The following is a 19,766-nucleotide window of genomic DNA, read 5'->3' as shown; positions in this document are numbered from 1 at the left end:
GTATTTATGTTTACAGAGTAGATCTGGGATGTGCTAGCACCAGTATTGTTCCTGCATAAGTGAATAGAATCATCTAGGCAGAAAGCCTTGGTAAAGCATTCCAGAACTAGCTCCAGTAAGCAGCTACTGGTTGTTCTGGCTTACCGTCTTCTCTAGAGGTTTGTGGCAGGTCTGAGGGCTAGTGTAAACTGTTGGCCCATGTTACAATTCGATGTATGTTCAAGGAGGTTTCTCTACTAGATAAGGCTAAGATTAGCCAAGTGTTCAGTTGGTGTTGCAAATGACTGATCACCTGAATTGCCATGGTATCAAATCAGGATTTACATTCAGTGTTATTCTAAAGCAATGTTATTGCAGCTAATAGTTGTAAACCGATTCTAATGTTCAATGTTCGCTATGTGCACTGCATCAAAGCCAGCTTGCTTCAACCTCAGGAAACTTGACCTCTTAAACAATCTCAGTTCCACTTCCTGTTTGATTGCCTGTTAGTAATGACTGGTGGTAAAACACTGTGTGGTAAACACCTGCAACAAACAGCCTCTGGGAAGCAACACTAAGTTTGTAACTTCCCATGGTACTTTTAACTCCGGGGACTGATGACAGCTGCTAGGAATCTTTCTAGGTCATCCAGAATTCTGAGTAGAGACCTTGCTATCCAAGTGCTGATCTAAGTGAAGTTTTCACATGTTTCCTTTCACTCTCCAGAGCTGTGGAATTGCTGTGGAATTTTGCAGTCATGTGACAAGAGCATTCACCATCAGTACCAAGGGCAGCAGAGTGGAGCGTGCAGAAGAAGCTCTGTCTCACATGGGCAGCTCAGTGAGTATCTGCTGGCTGGAGAGGGGAAAACAAGTAGCCAAGTAACAGCCTTACTATTTTAAGAAATGTTATAGGTGACAGTCTTGCTTTTTCTTTTTGGAATGCTTAAAGCTCTTAAGGTCAACACAGGCTTCTACTAGTAATAGGGGTGATGAAGACTCATTTTTAATCTGATGTTATTACTACCTAATAGCAGAAGAGAACTAAATGCTTTAGCTGAACTAATAGTTTGGATAAACCTCAGATTGTCCCATTAAAATTCAGGTGTTTCTCTTCCAGATAGTCAGAGGTGACTAGGAAAGGTGGTTGTGCATATAGGATGTAGTTGGAGCTTGTAGAGAAAAAGCAGGGCTTGGTGTTCAGGCAGTACTGTCATGTCACTTGTCTAAGTGACATATATGGGGTTGGAATGGACAGTTCTTGTGATGTGTGTACCACACCCAGGTACAGAACTTAACTGGAATGTGAGTTAAATTAAGTAATGGTTTTCACTTGTATCTGCCTGAAGCAAAAATTAATTAGGTGGCTGCAGAGATCAGAGTGGATTTTTAATCATACTGAGCCTGTCCAGTGGGACCAAAAATATGAACTTGTCTCCTGAGTGCATCTTGATTTGGTTCTAGACTGGCAGGGTAAGAAGTATACTGCATATTAGGAGCCTTAGATTATGCAGAAATGTTACCAAACACTAAATAATTGAAGGAAATTGATTATCTAAACTCCTACTTATCACTTTTTTATTTCCAGGTGTTCAGTGGTATCACGCTGACCAAATTTGGGGGAATTGTAGTATTGGCTTTTTCCAAATCTCAAATCTTCAAGATATTCTACTTCAGGATGTATCTAGCTATGGTTGTGCTGGGAGCAACACATGGACTGATATTTCTTCCAGTTCTGCTTAGTTACATAGGTAAGATGTGACAGTCTGCTCTATACCACACTTCAAAGAAAAATAGCTGTCTGTGGACTTTCCATGACATGGAAAGGTTTGCAGAGATGAAAAGCAGTACTTGAATGTGCCTCTCTCATCCAAATGGCCTGTCCTTTTGTGGACTTGCTGAACTGAAGCAACCACTGCCTGGCCCATGTGGTTGCTTTGTGAAGGTGCCTGCTGTCCCAGAGAAACATGCATGATTAGCATGTTTCAACCTGGGGACAGGATGGTAGGTGGAAGCAGCAAACCTCCTGTGGGTCACTGTTCCTGCATTTGCAGAAACAATCTTGCCTGATGGGGATTCATCTCCCACTGCCTTTGTTGAGGCTGACAGCTGTTAACAGCTGAGCTGAAGCATATTTCTGACTGTTAAGCAGGCCTAGACAGTAAGATCATGCATGCTTCCTGATGACTGATCAGCTGAAATGTGGAGCCTTTGGTAACTGTGTTCTCTCACTCAGGCCCATCAGTCAATAAAGCTAAAACTCGTGCTGCACAAGAGAGGACCAGAGGTACAGAACGCGAGAGACTCCTCTACTTCTAGTTTTTAACAGTGTTCAGTGGACTGCCTGAACTGTGGCTTAGGCCCAACTCCTAAGAACTGAAGCGCAGCAATGTTCTATGACTATCACACTGTAACCACCACAGACTTGACTCCTGCACAGATTCAACTAGAAGATACCAGCTGCAGCTTTGGACATAGCTTTAAACTCAGGAAATGCTAAGTGTGGCTCAAGTAACAGTATTATAAAACTAGATGCATTAACAAGATTACTAAAACACTTCTGTTTTCAAGAGGTTGCATCTTTTTCCTTCAGAAACCTAAACCAGCTGTAGTGAGAGTTGAATAGCATTTTGTCAATAAAATTAAGGTGATGTGTATGAGAATGGACTGCTAAACCACTGACACTAATTTTAAATGCAGGTCAATGCAATTTTTGTCTCTATTTTTAGGGGGAAGCCATCACAAGTTGTAATATTTTTAGTACTATTTGCCAAAATGTCTTGTATATACTTTATTATAAAATAGCCATTTTGTAGTTCAAAAATCTACTTAAATGCAATAAATTAAGTTTATACATTTCAGTTGAAGAGTCTTTCAGAATGTTGTGGGTTTCATGAGAGCATGTTCTCCAAAAACTTGTTTGAAGAAGGTGACATGTTCTTCACAGTGCTCACCTACAGGAAACAAAAAAAAAGTTCCATGTTCACATTACAACTCACAAACCGAGTACCAAGATTGTGTAGTTTCACTTACCTTCATTTATCAGTACTAATTCTTATCTTTCATGTGTTTGAGTACCAGAGTTGAACAAACAGAAAGTATTGGAATACTGAGGTATTTCCAGTCCTGTGACTGGTATTCTTGAGGTGAAGCAGATGTTTGATCTACTTCATGGATCTAACCAGCAGATTCACAGCCATGGGAACCCTTTACTGTCAAGATGCAAGAGTGTGGGGTGGGATTCTGCACCTACAGAATGTCTGGTGGTTACAAACATGTTGCTGGTGCAAGCAGTTTGGTTTGGCTTTTAATGAAAGAACTGTAGCATAAAACAGGCCTTGAATTTTTGTGATTAGTGGAAATAGACAATTGAACTCAAAGGTTTCCCAACCTGGTTACTGACTTCAGAAGAAAGCACTAATTGGAGATAATGGCTCTGCTAACCAAGCAGTGAGAGCAAATGCAAGTCAAACAGGTTCATCTGCAAGTTTATGTTTAGTTCAGCCTCTTTACTCCTGGGTGCAGTAGACAAAGGAGTAAGACAAGTTAATTTGGAACTGTGCTTAAAGGTGAGTATAAAATATAGGCTAAACTATGCCCAAACTTTTATCATCTAATACAGGCTCAACTGGATTGCACACCTGAATATCTTGGTCAAACTGTTTCTTGCTTACCTGGTGTGAAGCTGGGGTTTCCTCGTAACCGCTGGTTTCTTTGTTCAAAGAATCGGAATATGGTGTAGAAAAGCATCTCATCCTCTGCTTGTTTTGCTGCATCGAGGAATTTGCGGGCTGAAATGCTGTCGTGTCCTCCAATACCCCTGATGAATCTCAAGGCAGCCAAAACTTGGTGTTTGGACAACAGAACTTCCACTATTTCATCATTTGCTGTGGAAAGTCTCTGTGAAGTCAATCACAGCTGTAAGGCAATGCTTCTAATGCATGGAAATGATTGATGCTAGATAATGACTTCAAGCCTGGTCAGGGAAGCTGTTTGACCAGTCTAACAACCCACATGTGACATGGAGTTACTAGAGTCAGAAATGCTTACTTTTAACATGTCCAGCGAGAGCTGATGTGCAGGAGGGTAAATGCTTTCCAGGGACAGTAAGAGACAAGCCTAAGGCAAAAGTAGAAATAACCTTAAAATTCTGAAGACTTCCCACCTCCCTCACCAGCTTATTGGAGCTACTTGTCTTACATACCAAGGGCTTTGAGTCACTGAGCACATGGTACTGCAGAAACTGATGGAGCATGTAGAACAAGTTGTGCTGAACAAGGGTTTTGATGACCAGCTCATACAAGTAGTGCTGTGAATGTAGGAAGAATACAATCAAAGGCATGTCTCTATATGTGTTTTTACAATCTACAAGTCAATATTGTATAGAACTTACACATGTGACCAGGACTGGACTAAAACTGCATGTAATTTCATGGAAGGGGGCAATGTACTTAGCACCTAAGTGATTTACCTGAACTGCAATCTGGAACTGGTTGAGAGAGCGAATGTATTCCATCAAGACAGCTATAGTGAACTTGTGAGGTGCTTCCTGGACAAAGAAGCAAGTGTTAGGTGGAATTTCCATGGCTTCTCTGTTAATAATCCCATAAGAATAGGCATCAAAATACCCTAATCCTTACAAAGCTTCCTGCAGCCAATTTCAAGCCATCAACTTAGGTTGTCTGATCTGAGACTGCTGCCAAATTAGCCCTCAAATTTATTTCATTACTCCTTAAAATTAACTTACCTTCTTCTCTGTAAAAACAGATAAAACATGTGTGTACATATCAGACTGGTCAATAACTGCTTGAGTGCGGACAGGACGTTTCAGGAGTGGATTACTTCTACTCAGGCCTGTTTCTACCACCTAGGAGGAAAAAAAGGTCTTTTAAAAAGAAAACTAATGTAGTACAGTTCTGAGTCAGTCTCAATTGTACAGACTCTTTTCTGATTCAAACACAATTATAAACTTGTGTTAACAAGGAAATTCATATCTGTGGTCATGTTATATCAGATGCATCTTGTTCAGTGAGGATTTCACATTAAATTTAAAACTTCTTTCTAAAGTTATATAAATACAGCTGCTCTTACACCTCAAAGCCAGGAGATGAATCTAACTACACTGACACAGGCCCTCAGGCTTAGAAGAGTTTTAAGTATGTGACTGTACTCTGAGTTAGTGTTGAATTTGGTACTTTAACAGAAGTAACAGATGTATCAGGACTGCCTGTTATGCCATGATACAGTGTGCAGTGAAATCAGTGCTCTGGAAACCAAGGTAGTAGGTATTGATTCAGACTTGCTTTTTCAGCTTCTACCTTCTCTCTGCTTTCAAGCACATACTTTCAAGTATGTTAACTCATCACTCTGGAGATGAGTTAACTGGCCACACAGGTGTCAAGCACTGGCCACACAAGTGTCAAGTGGGGGTCTTAGTGCATTTTCTATGGTAGACTTTTACTTGTGAGACTGAGGCAGTCAGGACCTCTTGAGGTAAGCCCAAATTTCCTAAGTAGAAAGGAGCATGCCTTCACCTTGATGCCACCTGAAAAGCAAAGAGCATTGTCCTCTCTCTGTAAGCTGCTATAGCTAACATGGTTTACCATTGTATAGCTTTGCTCAGCTTCCAAGTACTTCTTATATTCATGATTCAGTTTGTCAAAAACAGTTGCAATCACAGACAGTGATCCTCTCTCTGGCTCACTGAGCACTGAAAAGATAAAAAGAAATAACTATGAGGAGAAATAACCAGGCACATGAAAGTTGCCTTTTTCAAAAGGTGATCTATAGTCTCTATCTAATTTTTAACTTTTAAGAAATACTTTCAATCATGTCAGGTGTATTTGAATTGAAGTGGGGGGAAAGTTGAATTTTTCATGCTGTTACATTCCTTCAGAATAGTGACTGAGGGTCATTGAGGCAAATGACATCCCAAGGACCAAGGCAGCTTCAGAGGTGATCTCATATCTAAGAACAGCTAAGCTAACTTGGGTGAGTGTTTATGAATAAGCAGTATTGTACTTTCAAGATACAGAAAACACACTTGAACTTACTTTGAGAGCATACAGACAGGATAACCATTTTGCATTCTTTTCTTTGAAGAAGGAAATCCATTAGTTTTCCTTTATCTAGCAAGAGGTTAACTACAGGTTCAAGTTTCACTTGAAGACTCCAGAGGTAACCTTGATTTGAAGGAGTAAACAAAGTGAATTGTCTTGTACAGTATAGCCTAGACATACAACTTTTCCACCCTTAAATGAAAACACATTGAGATTGTTTATTTGCCTTTCTAAGCCCATATTTTAGAGCAGCATTACCCTTGAAAAGTTGTGGTAGAGATAGCTAATCCTCTAGTTAACACTATCAAGAGCAATCAACTCAGCAGATGTACCTAGTAAGTCCCTTCAGTTTTAAGCTGCTTTGTGCACTGCAAATGTAAACCAGCCATCCTGATACTGAATATTGTAGAGTCCAAGAGCTCACCACTTACCTTCACTTGCACTGATGATAATATCAGGTTGAAAGACAATCCAAGAAGAAGAATCTAAATGTTAAGGTTTTAACACCTATATTAACATTGATGCTAAACTATTTCTCCTGAATTTACTTTACTATAGAGAAGCAGATCCCATTAACATACTTCCATTTATTGTCACTTCTACTCCTGAGGCTTTGAACCATGCTCTTACAATGATATCTTCAATTTTATGGTGTACCTATTCAATAATTTCATACACGTCTCAAATAATCAGGAAATGTGGTATTATTCTAGACTTCACTATTTACAACTCTCTGAAAGCATTATGAGGCTGTTATGAAGCATATTTTGTCTTGAAGTAAATGTGCATAATCAGCTAAAACTGCTCTGTTAAGGAACCAAGGTAACAAATGCTACCTTCTTCCCTGCTTGTTACATAGAATGAGGTTCTTACTTTTTGAGAGGATTTAAAGGATACAGAGTTTACATGGAACAGGAGCCTGACTTGTCACAGAAGCTGGGCCTGCAGAAAAAAGAACATCAGGTGAAGAACAGTGGTAACTCTGGCAGCTCTCCTGTACCAAGTATTTTATGCTGAAAAGGTAAATATGGATTGTAACACTCTAGCATGTAGTCAAAAAGAAAGATGCATTTCTCTGTGTAGCCAGGTCTACAAAGAAAATCTGACACTGAGAAGGCAAATAAATCCTTCAAAACATGATTGTTTTGTTTCTCAGCCAAGTGAAATAATGCATGTAGAAATATTCCAGCTCTAGTACTGTAATTCTAAATGCACAGATTCCATTTACTGTATTTAAATGTATACTCTTTAAAAGGAAGAGTGGTTGGTACATTCTGATCCTAACCTTTGTTTAATACAAATCTGCATCTGCAGATTTATCATACTTGCTAACAAATGTTAGAACTTTTAATGTGCAATCTTTTTGTATAGAAGCATATTTTCCTTCTACAAAGAGAACCTCACTGCTTTCTCACCTGCTAGTGAAACTATGCTCAGGCTATTTCTATATTCCCAGTTTGAGGGTAACTACCTGTCACACTTCTAGGACTGGAGAACAGACAGGTAATCCAAGAAGAATCTAAGCACTGGAGTCCTAACACTGATTGTAGCATTAAACTGGTCCCAAACTTGATTCTGAGCTTGTATTGTCTTTCAGCCTCCAGCTTCTTAAGTCACACAGTCCTGACTTAAGCCAGAAAAGCATGAAGTGCTTTTGAGCACCCACAAGCTTTGAGAGCCATGGCCAAAAAACTCCCCACACCCAACACTTTTCAAGTGTAAAAGCAAAGTACTATAGGAAATGTGTGCCTTAAACAGCAACTCTTCTGTAGTTGGCACACACATTTGGAACACCAACTTCTGCTCAATTGCTTCTTACCTTCTTCCTTCCTCACCCTCTCCAATATGTATAACTGAAGTGTTAGTAACCTGAAGCACTCCTGTATGTGAGCTATTGCATTTAAGTACTCTTGCTAAGTGTTAGGTTGTTCATTATATAGTGGTTCTACCTGCTACAGGTATTTGATAGGGTTGTATTGATCGAGGTGGAAGAACAAACTGATGGATGGTTGTGGACCCATCAAATTCTCCTTTTAGCTTGATGTCAAATATAACTGAAGTCTGCAATTAAAAAGAGGAAGTTAGTATTGACAAACGTGAATCACCACCCATTTGCATGCATTCAGTCTGCTTTTCACATTTCCATCTAGTATTCTCTCTTAGAATCATAGAATGGTTGGGGTTGGAAGGGATATACTCGGGTTGGTGACATTTTTCACTGATCAGGCTGCTCAAGGCCCCATCCAACCTGGCATTGAACCCTTTCAGCAATGGGGAATCCTGTTCCAGGGTCTCACCACCCTCACTGTAAAAAGCTGCATCCCATCTAAATCCCTCTCCCTTTGGTCTAAAACAACTGCCCCTAGAACTGTCACTACATACCCTAGAAAAGAGTCTCTCTCAGTCTGTCTTGCACTGACTGACACTGCACAAACACTGAGGAAATTTGTCTATCTTTCCTCTGATATACTTCTACCATTTAGTCTTGTTCAACTCAAGTCACTAACACTTCTACCCAGTATGGACCACCAGGGAAAGCAGCTTTGCTTTCAGTGCCAGTGACACTTCAATTACTGGTGTCTCCCAAAGGAAAAGTGAGTAATGTTTTCTTGGTTTCTATAGTCATGTTTATAGCTTGACCAAAACAGTGGGGAGAAAGTGCTCTGGGTTAAATACTAATGTGTAGAACTAACATGAAATATAACTGAAACATCAACTAATCCTCCTAAGGATTAGATATGCCCCACTTCTTGAAGTTTCCAAGAGAAGATAATACAAGAAGTCCAAGCCTTTTCCCAAGTTAAGAGCAGAGTACCACTTTACCTTAACCACTGACCAAGCCTTGCTGCTGGGACTACAGACAAGAAGTTTTACCTGTGCTGCCAGATGCACAAGAAGATTTGTGTTCTTACAAGTTTTCAGAGAGCCAGGACTTCAGACTAAAGGAGCTTATGTTTGTGTCACAGAAACATTCTCATTCAAATGTTTGTGATATGATAAGTTTCCCAGGATTGATAATTTAGTATCTCATTTAACTCTACTTCTTTATATAATGCCTTAAAAGCCTACAGAGTGGAACAGCAAAGCATGATAAGAAGCTGACAAGAAGCAAAAACAGTGTAAGAAAAAAGCAGGCATTACCAGCAGCCCTAATTACATGTTAGCCCATCAGCATAAAAGGATAAATTTGAATCTCTTACAGTGTTCTGGTTTTCTTCCTGCAAATACGCTGGCTTTTGGCCAATCTAAGCCCAAATAATTTCTAAATTAAATTATTAGGTTATTAAAACCTGCCCCTAACTGCCCAAAGTTATGGCACAACACAATATAAATAAATCAGACCTCAGTATCCTGATGATGTACTACCACCAAGTTATCCACTACATTCAGTGCAAACTTCCCAGTTCTGTTCAGCTTTAAAATATGTGTCTTCTTACAGGAGCCCTCTCTATGGAAACAAAGAGAAATGAGAACTGGTCAACAAGCCAATAAGATGTCTTTTTGTCCTAGTTTTGCTGGGACTCAGGTTATTTTCTTCCTAGGAACTGGTACAGTGCTGTATTTTGGATTTAATATGAGAATAACACTGATAAGACACTGATGTTTTAGCTGTTGCTAAACACTGCTTACTCTAAGTCAAGGACTTTTTGATTTCCCAAGCTCTGCCAGCAATCAGGTGTGCAACAATCTGGGAGGGAGCAGGGCCAGGAGAGCAGACCTGAACTGGCCAAAGGGATATTCCATACCCTAGGACATCATGCTTGGTATATAAAGTGGAGGAAGTTGGCCAGGAGGCACAGATCAGTGCTTGGGAAAGGCTGGGTGGCAATTGTTACTGTGTCACTTGCTTTTCATGGGTTTTATTCCCTCCTCTGTGCACTTTTCATTACTACTACTATTATTACTTTTTGCCTTATTTCACTTATTAAACTGGTTTTATCTCAACCTCTGAGTTTTACCTTCTTCTGATTTTCCTGCCCCTCTCACCAGGGGTTTGGGGGAGCAGCTGGTGGTACTTAGTTGCCAATTGGGGTTAAACCACAACACTGACACAGATGAGAACTGCCACTAACATCCTTCATTCTGCTCTTACCTGGGTAAGTGATAGAGCACTACTTCTGCTCCTGTGCTGTTGGAAGTCCTTGAGTGATGCCTCAAATAGAGAACGTAAAGCTGCCCGTATCTAACAAGACAACAGGATTAAAGCATTCTTTTCAATTAAGAGCTCTACCAGTCTCTTAGGTGATCTCATCCCTTCTTCTGGGATAAAATGTTTGACTTTAAGTCAGGTAATCATTTAATTAAAAGTGAAAGATTAAACAGTACTTGCATGAGTATAGGCCATGCATTGTGATTTATCAAGTCTGGCATCTGTGAACGATTCCTCTACCAAAATTTCAACAAAGAAATGAAACATTCTCCAAATTTCTGTGGTAATCCAGAACAATGTCATGTAAGACTTCTCCACTTGCTGCCCCTCCCCACCTTGCCCCAAGAGGGTTGTTTAGATGCTTTGTTCAAGGCAGTAACTGAAGTGCTTTAAAGCAACAGCACTGCTAAAACAAGTGCAACCATTGTAATGTCCTTCCCTTCTTTCAGCATTCTCAAACTGCCCCACCTTCCCAAGAAAGTGAGATACATACATTGTAGCCATAGCAATATCTCTTTCGGAAAGGCTGAGCTTGGATGACTTGGGTGCTGCAGGCAACTCAATTTCAAATTTTGATAGTTTTGCCATGGTCCCACTCTGTAGAACGGCAGAACAAGAACTGTCACGACCTGAACCGAAAGGGAGGAGCCGCCTTTGCCCAAACGCTGCATCACCAGCGCCCCCACGAGGCGAAGGGCGGTCATAGCCTAAACGAAAGGGTTTTGTGCTTGCTTTCCCAAAAAAAACCCCAAGTGATTCTCAACACACACTTCTGTAACTTCAGAAGCTTTATCGTCTTCATTTTATGACTTCAGCTACAAAAATATTTCTATTTCAATTCAGTCAAGAAAAATATATATTCAAATCTCAAGTACAATTGGTCTGGAGATCTCAGATCTCTTAACCTACTTTCCCTCTTCCAGAAAAGTATATGCTCCAACTCTTAAAAATTGCTTCCTGGGAAGGAGAAAATATCACTACCTCCTACCAGTCACAGTCTCCTTTAGTTCCTGCCTACTACTTAGAGCACATCTCTTCTCCTGCCCAAGGCTTCCACTCTCCTCTTCCTCTTTTCTATGGAATTCATATTTAAGCAAGTTTTCACAGTTTCCAAAGCTTCTACTGAAATTAACTTCCTATTCTTACTGATTCATTCTTGAGAGTGAAGTGTGAATACTACAGAACTATTTCCTTTGCTAGATCTCTATATTCAAGTGCTTTAGTACAGGACCTTTCTCAGGAGATCTTTAAATATGACCTTCTGAACACAAGATAAAAATTATTTAGCTTCAACCTACAATTTGACACAAAATGTGAAGGAGGGGGAACCATAACCTAAGTTAAATTATTAAAAAGAAAACTGTGAAAGGCTAGTAGGTTCCTCCCAGCTACCTAAGGAAACATCATTTCAGGATGCAGTACAGACCCTACACAAGATTAACACAAACCAGGAAACTCATGTGAGTAAGATGCTTTTCAATCTCTTCCCTTAAACTCCCACAGAAATCTTCCTAATCCATTGACAGGAGCAAGACAAATACTGTAGTTCTTTTCCTAATTTTTAAAATCACCTGACTGCATCATTAACTGAAAACAGATTCTGGTTTTCACAACACACTTTTTCCAAGACAAAAAGAAAAATATTTTCCCAGTAACAGTAAGTGTTGCCCACAGCAAAGAACACCAAAAGAAATAACTACAGTAGACAAAGCCCCCTCTGGCTTGGGACAACAGTTGTTTCTTAAGTGCTACCTTTTTTATCTCTTTTTCATCCATATCTGGGAGGTTATAATTATAATCACAAGAGAAAGGCTCTTATTTTTTCTTTATCATACTACAGACAGCAAATGTTCATATTAAAAGTAAATCATAAATACTTATTTTAGTGAAAAAAAAATTTAAAGACATTTAAGTTGTCAAATATTGAGTCACCACCGATTTTTTCTTTCCTTTCTCAAGGTCAACTGTCCAGCCCTGTCTGGACACACATCTTCCCAAAGAGCATGTAAGAAAGAGTGAATTACCTAATTCTAAGCCATCACATAGAAGCTACGTGATAGATTTGCTTATTGTCATAAAAGGATATGAACACATGCACCTTTTGGAAGAAATTCAAGCAATAGAACATTTGGATGAAGAAGCAGTTAAGGAAAAAGTGAAAATGACAAGTTTGGAACATATCCCTTTACCTTGAAATAGAATGGCTGCAGGACATTTCCAAGGACAGTGGTTGAAAGAAGGATAACAGAGCTCTCTGGACAATACATGTACCAATTGACATTAATACTCTGATTCTTCAGGAGCTTTAAACTTCGTTTTTCTGGCAATACCTAGAAACACAGAATATTAGCATTATATTACCATCAGGATTCCACCAGCATAAATGGTAATTAATGCACAGGAGAAAGGAATGTTAAGCAAGAAACAGACACATGTAAAGACAATTACCGTGCTAGAATTAAAAATCAGAAACCTGACAATTACAGCTGAGGCCCCACTTTACTGTAGCTAAGGAAAGAATACACATCAAGTACTAATGAGCCTAAAGGTGCTGTGTTTTCCCACTCATCCAGATCTGGGTATAAGTTCTGTGCACAGTGGAGAAAACACGTGGCTTGATACAACTAGTGAAGTTTTATTAAAAAGTTCTTCTAACAATATTCTTGCTGCCTTCATTCCCCAGCCTCCTTAATCTTTTCTATTTTAACAAGTATGTAAATCAATTCTCTTCATTTCAAGGGCTTAAATATCGTATCTTTTAAAGGACACTTATTTGATTTAGTCCTTTTACCTGCAGGGTTGACATTCATAAGCCTTTCAGGTGCTAAATATATATTCTCCCCTCAATCAGCATGAAATAATGTTGCTTTTTCAGTTACTTTCTTTAGTACTAGTTATTAGTAACAATAACCATGAGAAACATTCTGTCGTAGCTCTAGGACTGAAACTATTGAAAAGTGCACACCTTTTTTTTAGGAAGTGTTTGAATATCCATCATCATGAATGTTAGAAAGAGTTATTTATTCATCAGACATCTTTAAAAACACGTGCAAAGGAAATTACATGTTACATAAAGGGACTCAACGAGGTCAACACAGGAGAAAGCTACAAGTTGCAGAAGGGTACTAGCTGGTCAATTATTAGTTCTTTGGCACCTTTTAAGTATTTACACATCTTCCCCAATGCTGATTTGTTTTGTGTGAAGTAGTATTTCACATTAGATTTAAATACTCATTTCCATATAAGCCAAGAGCATCTCTTAATCTAGAGTTCCCAAGGCTTAGTTGAGTACTCCTTTATACAACGTCTTAAAACCTGTAAATGATAAATTTGCCCTGACCTAAAAATGTATTCTTCTTAAAAAAAAATTTAAATTGTAGTCTGCAAGCCAAATAGCAAAAATTGCTTTTTTAGCAGCACACTTTCTCAGTTACAGAGACAACAAAAGAATTCAAATATGCTGTTACAAATTTACATTTTCACATCTCTAAGCATGTCCTACGGGAGTTATTTGTATTACCTGGTAGAATTCAATTCCTTGATCTGTGATGAAGACAATTTCTGTAGAACTTGTCCAGCAGAATCCTAGAATATTGGCATTCTTTGTCTTTTTACAAAAAAGCAAACAAACACTCTTTTACTTGGAAAAATTAACTATTCAGGTAAGCTAATATTACTAAATGAAGAACACAAGACCAAAGGCAATTTAGGTATCCAGTCTCTGGAGTCAATACTTTTGGCCAACCTGACACCCAGCATGTATCAGCTGCTTTTATAAAGCATTCCCAAACTACACATGAACACAATTACTGTATGACCCAGATATTTTGGCAGCATGTAAGATTTACAATTATTATACAATTATACAAGATTTACAATTTTATTATACAATCAAATTTTATTTTCACCCAAGATAAAACTAAGTTCCTCTGCTTCAAATTCTACTGCCAATTCAACCAGTTCCTGACATGAAAAGCAGGAAGAGATGTTAAGAAAAACTAAAAACTAAATGGAAAAACTTGCCATGACTTCACTCGGAATCTACTCCTATTACCCTCAGAAGTTTCATTACCATAAAGGTTTTGCTAGAATGGTTTACTTAAACTCATAATCCTAAATAATGAAGCAGACAGTGTTTCAACTTTAAAGACAACAGGGATTAAAGGATCTGTGTAAATCAGATGTATAAAAATTTACTTTAGCATTCTATTACCCAAAAATGTAATTTGTTTTAGTTAGAAGTTGGAAAATATCAAGCAATGACAATGATACTTGTTTCTGGTAAATGATCATCAATAATTAGAAGGATTATTAAAAAATAGCAAACATAATAAGAAAACTAGTTATTACTTACTAGCTTACTATTACTGATTAGTGACATTAGGAAAGAACATCCACATTAACATATGTGGCACTAATATAATCACTGTCCACTGTTTCTGTATCATCAGCACTTTGTCTCTTCTCCTTATCAAACCTTGACATTTGCTGCCCCCACAGCATTTCTGATCCCTCTAGGAAACAATTACATTCACAAGACAGGGAAGTTTTTATTGGTATGGTTAATACCTGTTTGTTCACTCAGTTTCAACAGACAGCAGTGCTGACATCTCTCATTTCCCTGATGTTAGTGTTTAGAAAGGTACCTCAGTTAGTTCTCTTGTAGTCACCAGCCTAACTAACATCAGAGTTTCACTTAAGCATTTAGGGTTGGGGCATTTAACTCACCTTACATTCCTGTGTATATTCTAGCTGAGGGCTATCTGGAATAAAATTCAAAAAATCCTGCAAAAACATCCATTGAGTGGATTAGCAATTAAGAAGCACAGACAAGATACATACATAGATAGCAAAGGATAGATATTAGTTTATCAAATTGTCTTAGATGCAATATATACACAGAAGAAAACCTTCTGTTCCACCTCACCCTCGCCAGAGTTGGTTCCCCTTTACACTTTTTGTTTAAATGATGATACTAGCAAGACAACAATGCTGCCTGATTAGCCTCTCAGAATGATGGAGGAATTTTCACTACAGCTGTTGCTAGCCAACAGACTTCTTGAATATTTGTCTCAAAGAATTTTACCCTGGAAGTAGAAGATTTCCAGTTCCAATTCCCTAGCTGCATGGTATACATTTCTTACCACACTTTTCAAAGTTCTCTGCACAGCCAGAATCTTGTTCCCCAAGGAAAATTTGATGCACTTCACTTCTCCTTTATCCTCCATCCTATACAAAAAGAAACAGAAGTTACGGAAATATAATCTAAAATGGTTTCTTAAAGAATATACCCTAAAAAAAGACAATGATGGAGAAAAAAAAAGTGTAATGCAAACGCTGTTAAATACAGATTATTACTCTTGCCTGACTAATATATTCAAAATCCAGACTGACAGCAATTGGCAGCTCGCTCTTCAGGAGTCCTGAACACATCCATTGCAGAATCATGGCTAAGCTCACACAAATTAGCACCTGAAATCACTGCAAATGCTCAGCTCTGTTGGCCTGTGATGTGGAACTGGAAGACTTGTGGGACTATCCAAACCTGCATCCTCAGTTCTGGACACCAGCATCCTGCAATCTGCTGTGTAACTTCCAGAACTACTGCTAGTTGACTCAAGCCTCCTTCCTTTCCCACTAGGACACAGCCTCTGGAAGAACTTCTGATGTTAAAAGAGAGTGAGGCTGTTTTCACACCACTAAAATAAATTTTAGAAGTATTCTTACCAAACAAGCATCAGCACGATTGGCATGAATAAGGTATATATAGTTCCTCCAGCAAATGTTATTAAGTCAGGCCAAAGAGAGAGACAGTCAAGTATGAAAATAGTTGTAACAGCATGAAGTTTACTAAATATTTTCAGCTCCTTCAGGATTGACAAGTGTAATCCAATAAAAAAGTAAAATAAACCCAGCAACTTTCAGGACAGGCCCTGTGCAATATCCAAGAGATCACAGTAAACACATTTTGATTACAAATTGCTTCATCCATATTTGGATTGATATGGAATAAAGGAACACCTCCTTACTTATGCACAGCAGAGTACAAAGAGCCATCACTTTTCACAGAGACATATATAAAATAGTTTACTGTTGTCAAATTCTGCAAAAATGTTTTCACAAGAAATGGAAGACATAGAAGAAGCCCATTCAGATGAAACAAGGAATAGAACATGAGAAACCTACATCTAGGTTTGGACATTGTGCTTGAATTGCAGACATCACTTGCTAAACTGTATCCTTGGATATGTCATTGCTGCTCTAGGAATCACTCTCTCATATGTATAGCATGTTATAATAAAAGACTGTTGTTTAAAAAAAAGAAGTCAAAGCCTAATTACTTTTTCCCCCCAGAAGACCATAAGGAAGGAAAAGCATACCCTCTTAATTGCAAGATTATATCTAAGAACAAGTCAAAATATGATCACAATTACTTGTCAGTTTTATGCCTGAATTACAGTGGATCAGGACCAACCACCACATAATTTGAAGATTGCATCATTCTATCCCAAGATAAAGGTGCCTTACCTGAAGGAAATAGGATTTCTATCCTCCAAACCTTTAACAACAACTCCTGTGGCTCCACCAGATCGAACAGCAAAAACCTACAAAAAAAGTTTGGAAGATATAGTTAACTCTTTCAAAGTCATAACCTTCACCTGCTTCCTCTTGTATAAGCCACACCTTTATTTTTTTTACTAGACAGAATTTTTGTTCTTCTGCAGATCTAACAGTTCACACTGAGACAATCTGGAATTCCAAGTTTACTTGACTTGTCAGATTGCATGGTACAGCAACAGTCTTGCAGGCATATTCTGAACTACTGGGCACGTTAAATCAGTAAAAATCTTTATAAACCTTTATCTTGGCTTTGTTTCTTTTATATTTTCCTAGTAAAAGTATCTAAGACATCAGGTCATTGTTTAAAACAAACAGGACCTCAGCTTTGGGACTGGAAGAGATGTAACTCAATGACCCAGAGCCTGATCCTGTCAGAACATGTTATTAAATAGAATAATTTAATAGTAATAGATTTTCATAGAGATTTTCAACATATTTTACCTAAGGAGCTTCAGCCAATATTCCCTACAACTGAGAATTCCTTTAGCCCAGCTTCACATACATATATGTACAAAACCTGCTAGAGATATGACATGTGTTGAGCTAAAATAAGATAGCCAAAAAAAAGAAAAAAAAAAGAAAAAGAAAAAAAAAAGTCATGCTGTTATAAATTATACCTAGCTTGGAAAAAGAACATCAGGCAAATGCCTTATTGGCATTTGTTGTATGTGCAGCAGCACTAGGCACACAGAGCAGGGCTCAGGGTGACAGGGGCATTTTTCTGTAATATCAGACATGCTGCCAGTCTGCTATGCTCAGGCAGGAAATACACATATCAAGATTATAAATTGCAAGCAAGTCCACAGCCTTACTAGAATGATAAATACTTAGCTTAACTTATTTTTAGTATTATGGAGACAGAAAAAGAAGGTAACACTCTCTTAATCTCTGCAAGATAAGAAGATTGCATGGACACATTTCTCACATGGGAAACTGTCATTGAAATACTGGTTACAACTGATTCAGAGACACACTGGAATTCAAACTATTTTATATAACAAGAAAACACAGAGAAATAAATTTACGCTGGAAAATATGACTATTTCAAGTGAGCTCTCAACAACCAGTTTCTATGTAGTTATATCACATCCACACTATGATACAGTGTCTCCTGACAGGGTATTTCAAGTGGCCCTCACAGATAATGATTTATAAGAGGAAATATCTGGAAAGTGGCCCAGTGCAAAAGGACCTGGAGATGCTGGATGACAGCAGCTGAACAAGAGCCAGCAGTGTGCCCAGGTGGCCAAGAAACCAATGGCATCCTGCCTATATCATGGATAGTGTGGCCAGCAGGACCAGGGCAGTGATTGTCCCCCTACACCCAGCACTGGTGAGGCTGCACCTCGAAGTGCTGTGTCCAATTCCGGGCCCCTCAGTTCAGGAAGGACATTGAGGGGCTGGAGTGTGTCCAAAGAAGAGAAACAGAGCTGGGGAAGGGTCTGAAGCACAAGTCCTATAAGGAGTGGCTGTGGGAGCTGGGTTTGTTTAGCCTGGGGAAAAGGAGGCTCAGGGGTGACCTTATTGCTCCCTACAGCTCCCTGAAAAAGGCTGCAGCCAGGTGAGGGCTGGCCTCTTCTCCTGGCAACCAGCAACAGAACCAGAAAACATCACCTTAAGCTGTGCTGGGGAAGGGTTAGGTTGAACATTAGGAAGAATTTCTTCGCAGAAAGGGTGATTAGACACTGGAATATTCTGCCCAGGGAGGTGGTAGAGTTACTGCACCTGGAGCTGTTTAAGGAAAGACTGGGTGTGGAACTCAGTGCCCTGGTCTAGCTGACAAGATGGTGTTCAGTGAAAGGTTGGACTTGATGATCTCAGAGACCTTTTCCAGCCTAAATGATTCTGTAATCATTCTGAACAGAGTGCAACAGCAAGAAACACACCCCAGAAATATTGCTCCCTCTCCAAACATGCCACTGATCATGTCCACACATGGGGCAATGCATGCCAGCTACATGGGGAAGAAAGCTTGAAGGTTCTGACTCCATGAATGGTGAGGTCAAAGAACAGATAGAGGAATTAGACAGTGGAATGTACCCACATCTGTGTAAGGTTCATAACAGCCTGTGGATCTTAGCTGTACTGAGCTGAACTCTCAGGAGCCCATATGGATATTAAGGAGAACCTGCTTAAAAGCACAAAAGCCAAGAAAAAGCCACTTGGGTCTGTGCCACAAAGAAAGCTGTAATTATTAATTTTTTATGAATATATTGAATTTCAGGAATTTAAAAAGATGTAAAAAATCCAGGGAAATTAAGCTAAGAGCAAAGTGACAAAGTTTGCAAGTCAGGTGGGGACACTTGGAACAGAAAGGAAAAGTGCTGACTCCGATGAATTCCAGAAAGACCTTACGGCAGTGAGAGTAAGGCAGGTGAAACCCAACCTAATAAATCGGTAAAGGAAAAACAAAAAAATTCTACCGCCTCTAGCACGATGACAGGTCCTGAAGGGGAACAACTGGGCTCATGCCCGGCGGCTGAGGGACGGGAGGGAACCAAAGCCGGGCAGAGAACCAAAGCCAAGGCGGGAGCAGCAGCGGGCCGGGCTGACCCCCAGGCCCGGCCCCCCGGCCCGGCCCGCGGCAGGGTCCCGCCGCCCCCACCTGCTTGTTGGCCTCGTCGAAGAACACGCAGTTCACGGGGTTCGCCTTCTCGAAGTGCACGGGCCGCGCGCACAGCGCCAGGTAGCAGCCGCCGGCCTCCGCGCCGCCCCGCGCTCGCCCCTCGCCCTCTTCTCCTCCTCCTCCTTCTCTTCCCGCTGCTCCTCCTGCTGCTGCCGCTGCTCCCGGCACCTCGTCCTCGGCCGGCCCCGGCGGGTCGCGGCCCATGGCGGCAGCCATTGCCCACCCCGGCTCGCAGGCGGCCGCTTCCTGTTTACACTCCCCTCGCGCGTGACGCGGGGCGCTCCCGGCTTAAAGGCGCAGCGGCCCGGGAGCGGGATCAGGGACCGGGAGCG

At 39.9% G+C, this 19,766-nt stretch overlaps 2 protein-coding genes across 3 annotated transcripts in view; one reads left to right on the top strand and one right to left on the bottom strand.

Moving 5' to 3' along the window:
• NPC1 (NPC intracellular cholesterol transporter 1) overlaps positions 1-2,839 on the top strand; it is a 26,572-nt gene extending 23,733 nt beyond the window's left edge. Inside the window, exons 23-25 of the mRNA XM_054627672.2 lie at positions 706-819; positions 1,567-1,729; positions 2,215-2,839. Coding sequence (XP_054483647.2) covers positions 706-819; positions 1,567-1,729; positions 2,215-2,297 — 360 coding nt within the window. The 3' untranslated portion in view covers positions 2,298-2,839. The remainder of the gene's footprint in view (positions 1-705; positions 820-1,566; positions 1,730-2,214) is intronic.
• RMC1 (regulator of MON1-CCZ1) lies at positions 2,755-19,766 on the bottom strand. 2 transcript variants are annotated; one of them, XM_054627691.2, is made up of 20 exons: positions 19,414-19,761; positions 16,716-16,792; positions 15,332-15,416; positions 14,916-14,972; positions 13,708-13,794; positions 12,377-12,517; positions 10,681-10,784; positions 10,131-10,220; positions 9,380-9,485; positions 7,987-8,098; positions 6,935-6,979; positions 6,469-6,522; positions 6,032-6,160; positions 5,582-5,688; positions 4,726-4,845; positions 4,450-4,527; positions 4,183-4,287; positions 4,029-4,097; positions 3,653-3,878; positions 2,755-2,932 (listed from the first exon to the last, which is right to left on the bottom strand). In XM_054627691.2, exons 1-20 carry the CDS (start codon positions 19,648-19,650, stop codon positions 2,853-2,855), a joined length of 2,109 nt encoding a protein of 702 aa, XP_054483666.2. In that variant the 5' UTR covers positions 19,651-19,761; the 3' UTR covers positions 2,755-2,852. The 2 variants fall into 2 exon arrangements, with proteins under 2 accessions (XP_054483666.2, XP_054483674.2); XM_054627699.2 differs by lacking the exons at positions 9,380-9,485; positions 10,131-10,220; positions 10,681-10,784 and having other exon boundaries at positions 19,414-19,766.

The sequence above is a fragment of the Agelaius phoeniceus genome, chromosome 1 (assembly GCF_051311805.1).
Source record: "Agelaius phoeniceus isolate bAgePho1 chromosome 1, bAgePho1.hap1, whole genome shotgun sequence".
NCBI classification, from domain to species: domain Eukaryota; kingdom Metazoa; phylum Chordata; class Aves; order Passeriformes; family Icteridae; genus Agelaius; species Agelaius phoeniceus.
Note: the sequence above shows the minus strand (reverse complement) of the source record. Positions and strands in the feature narration are given on the sequence as shown.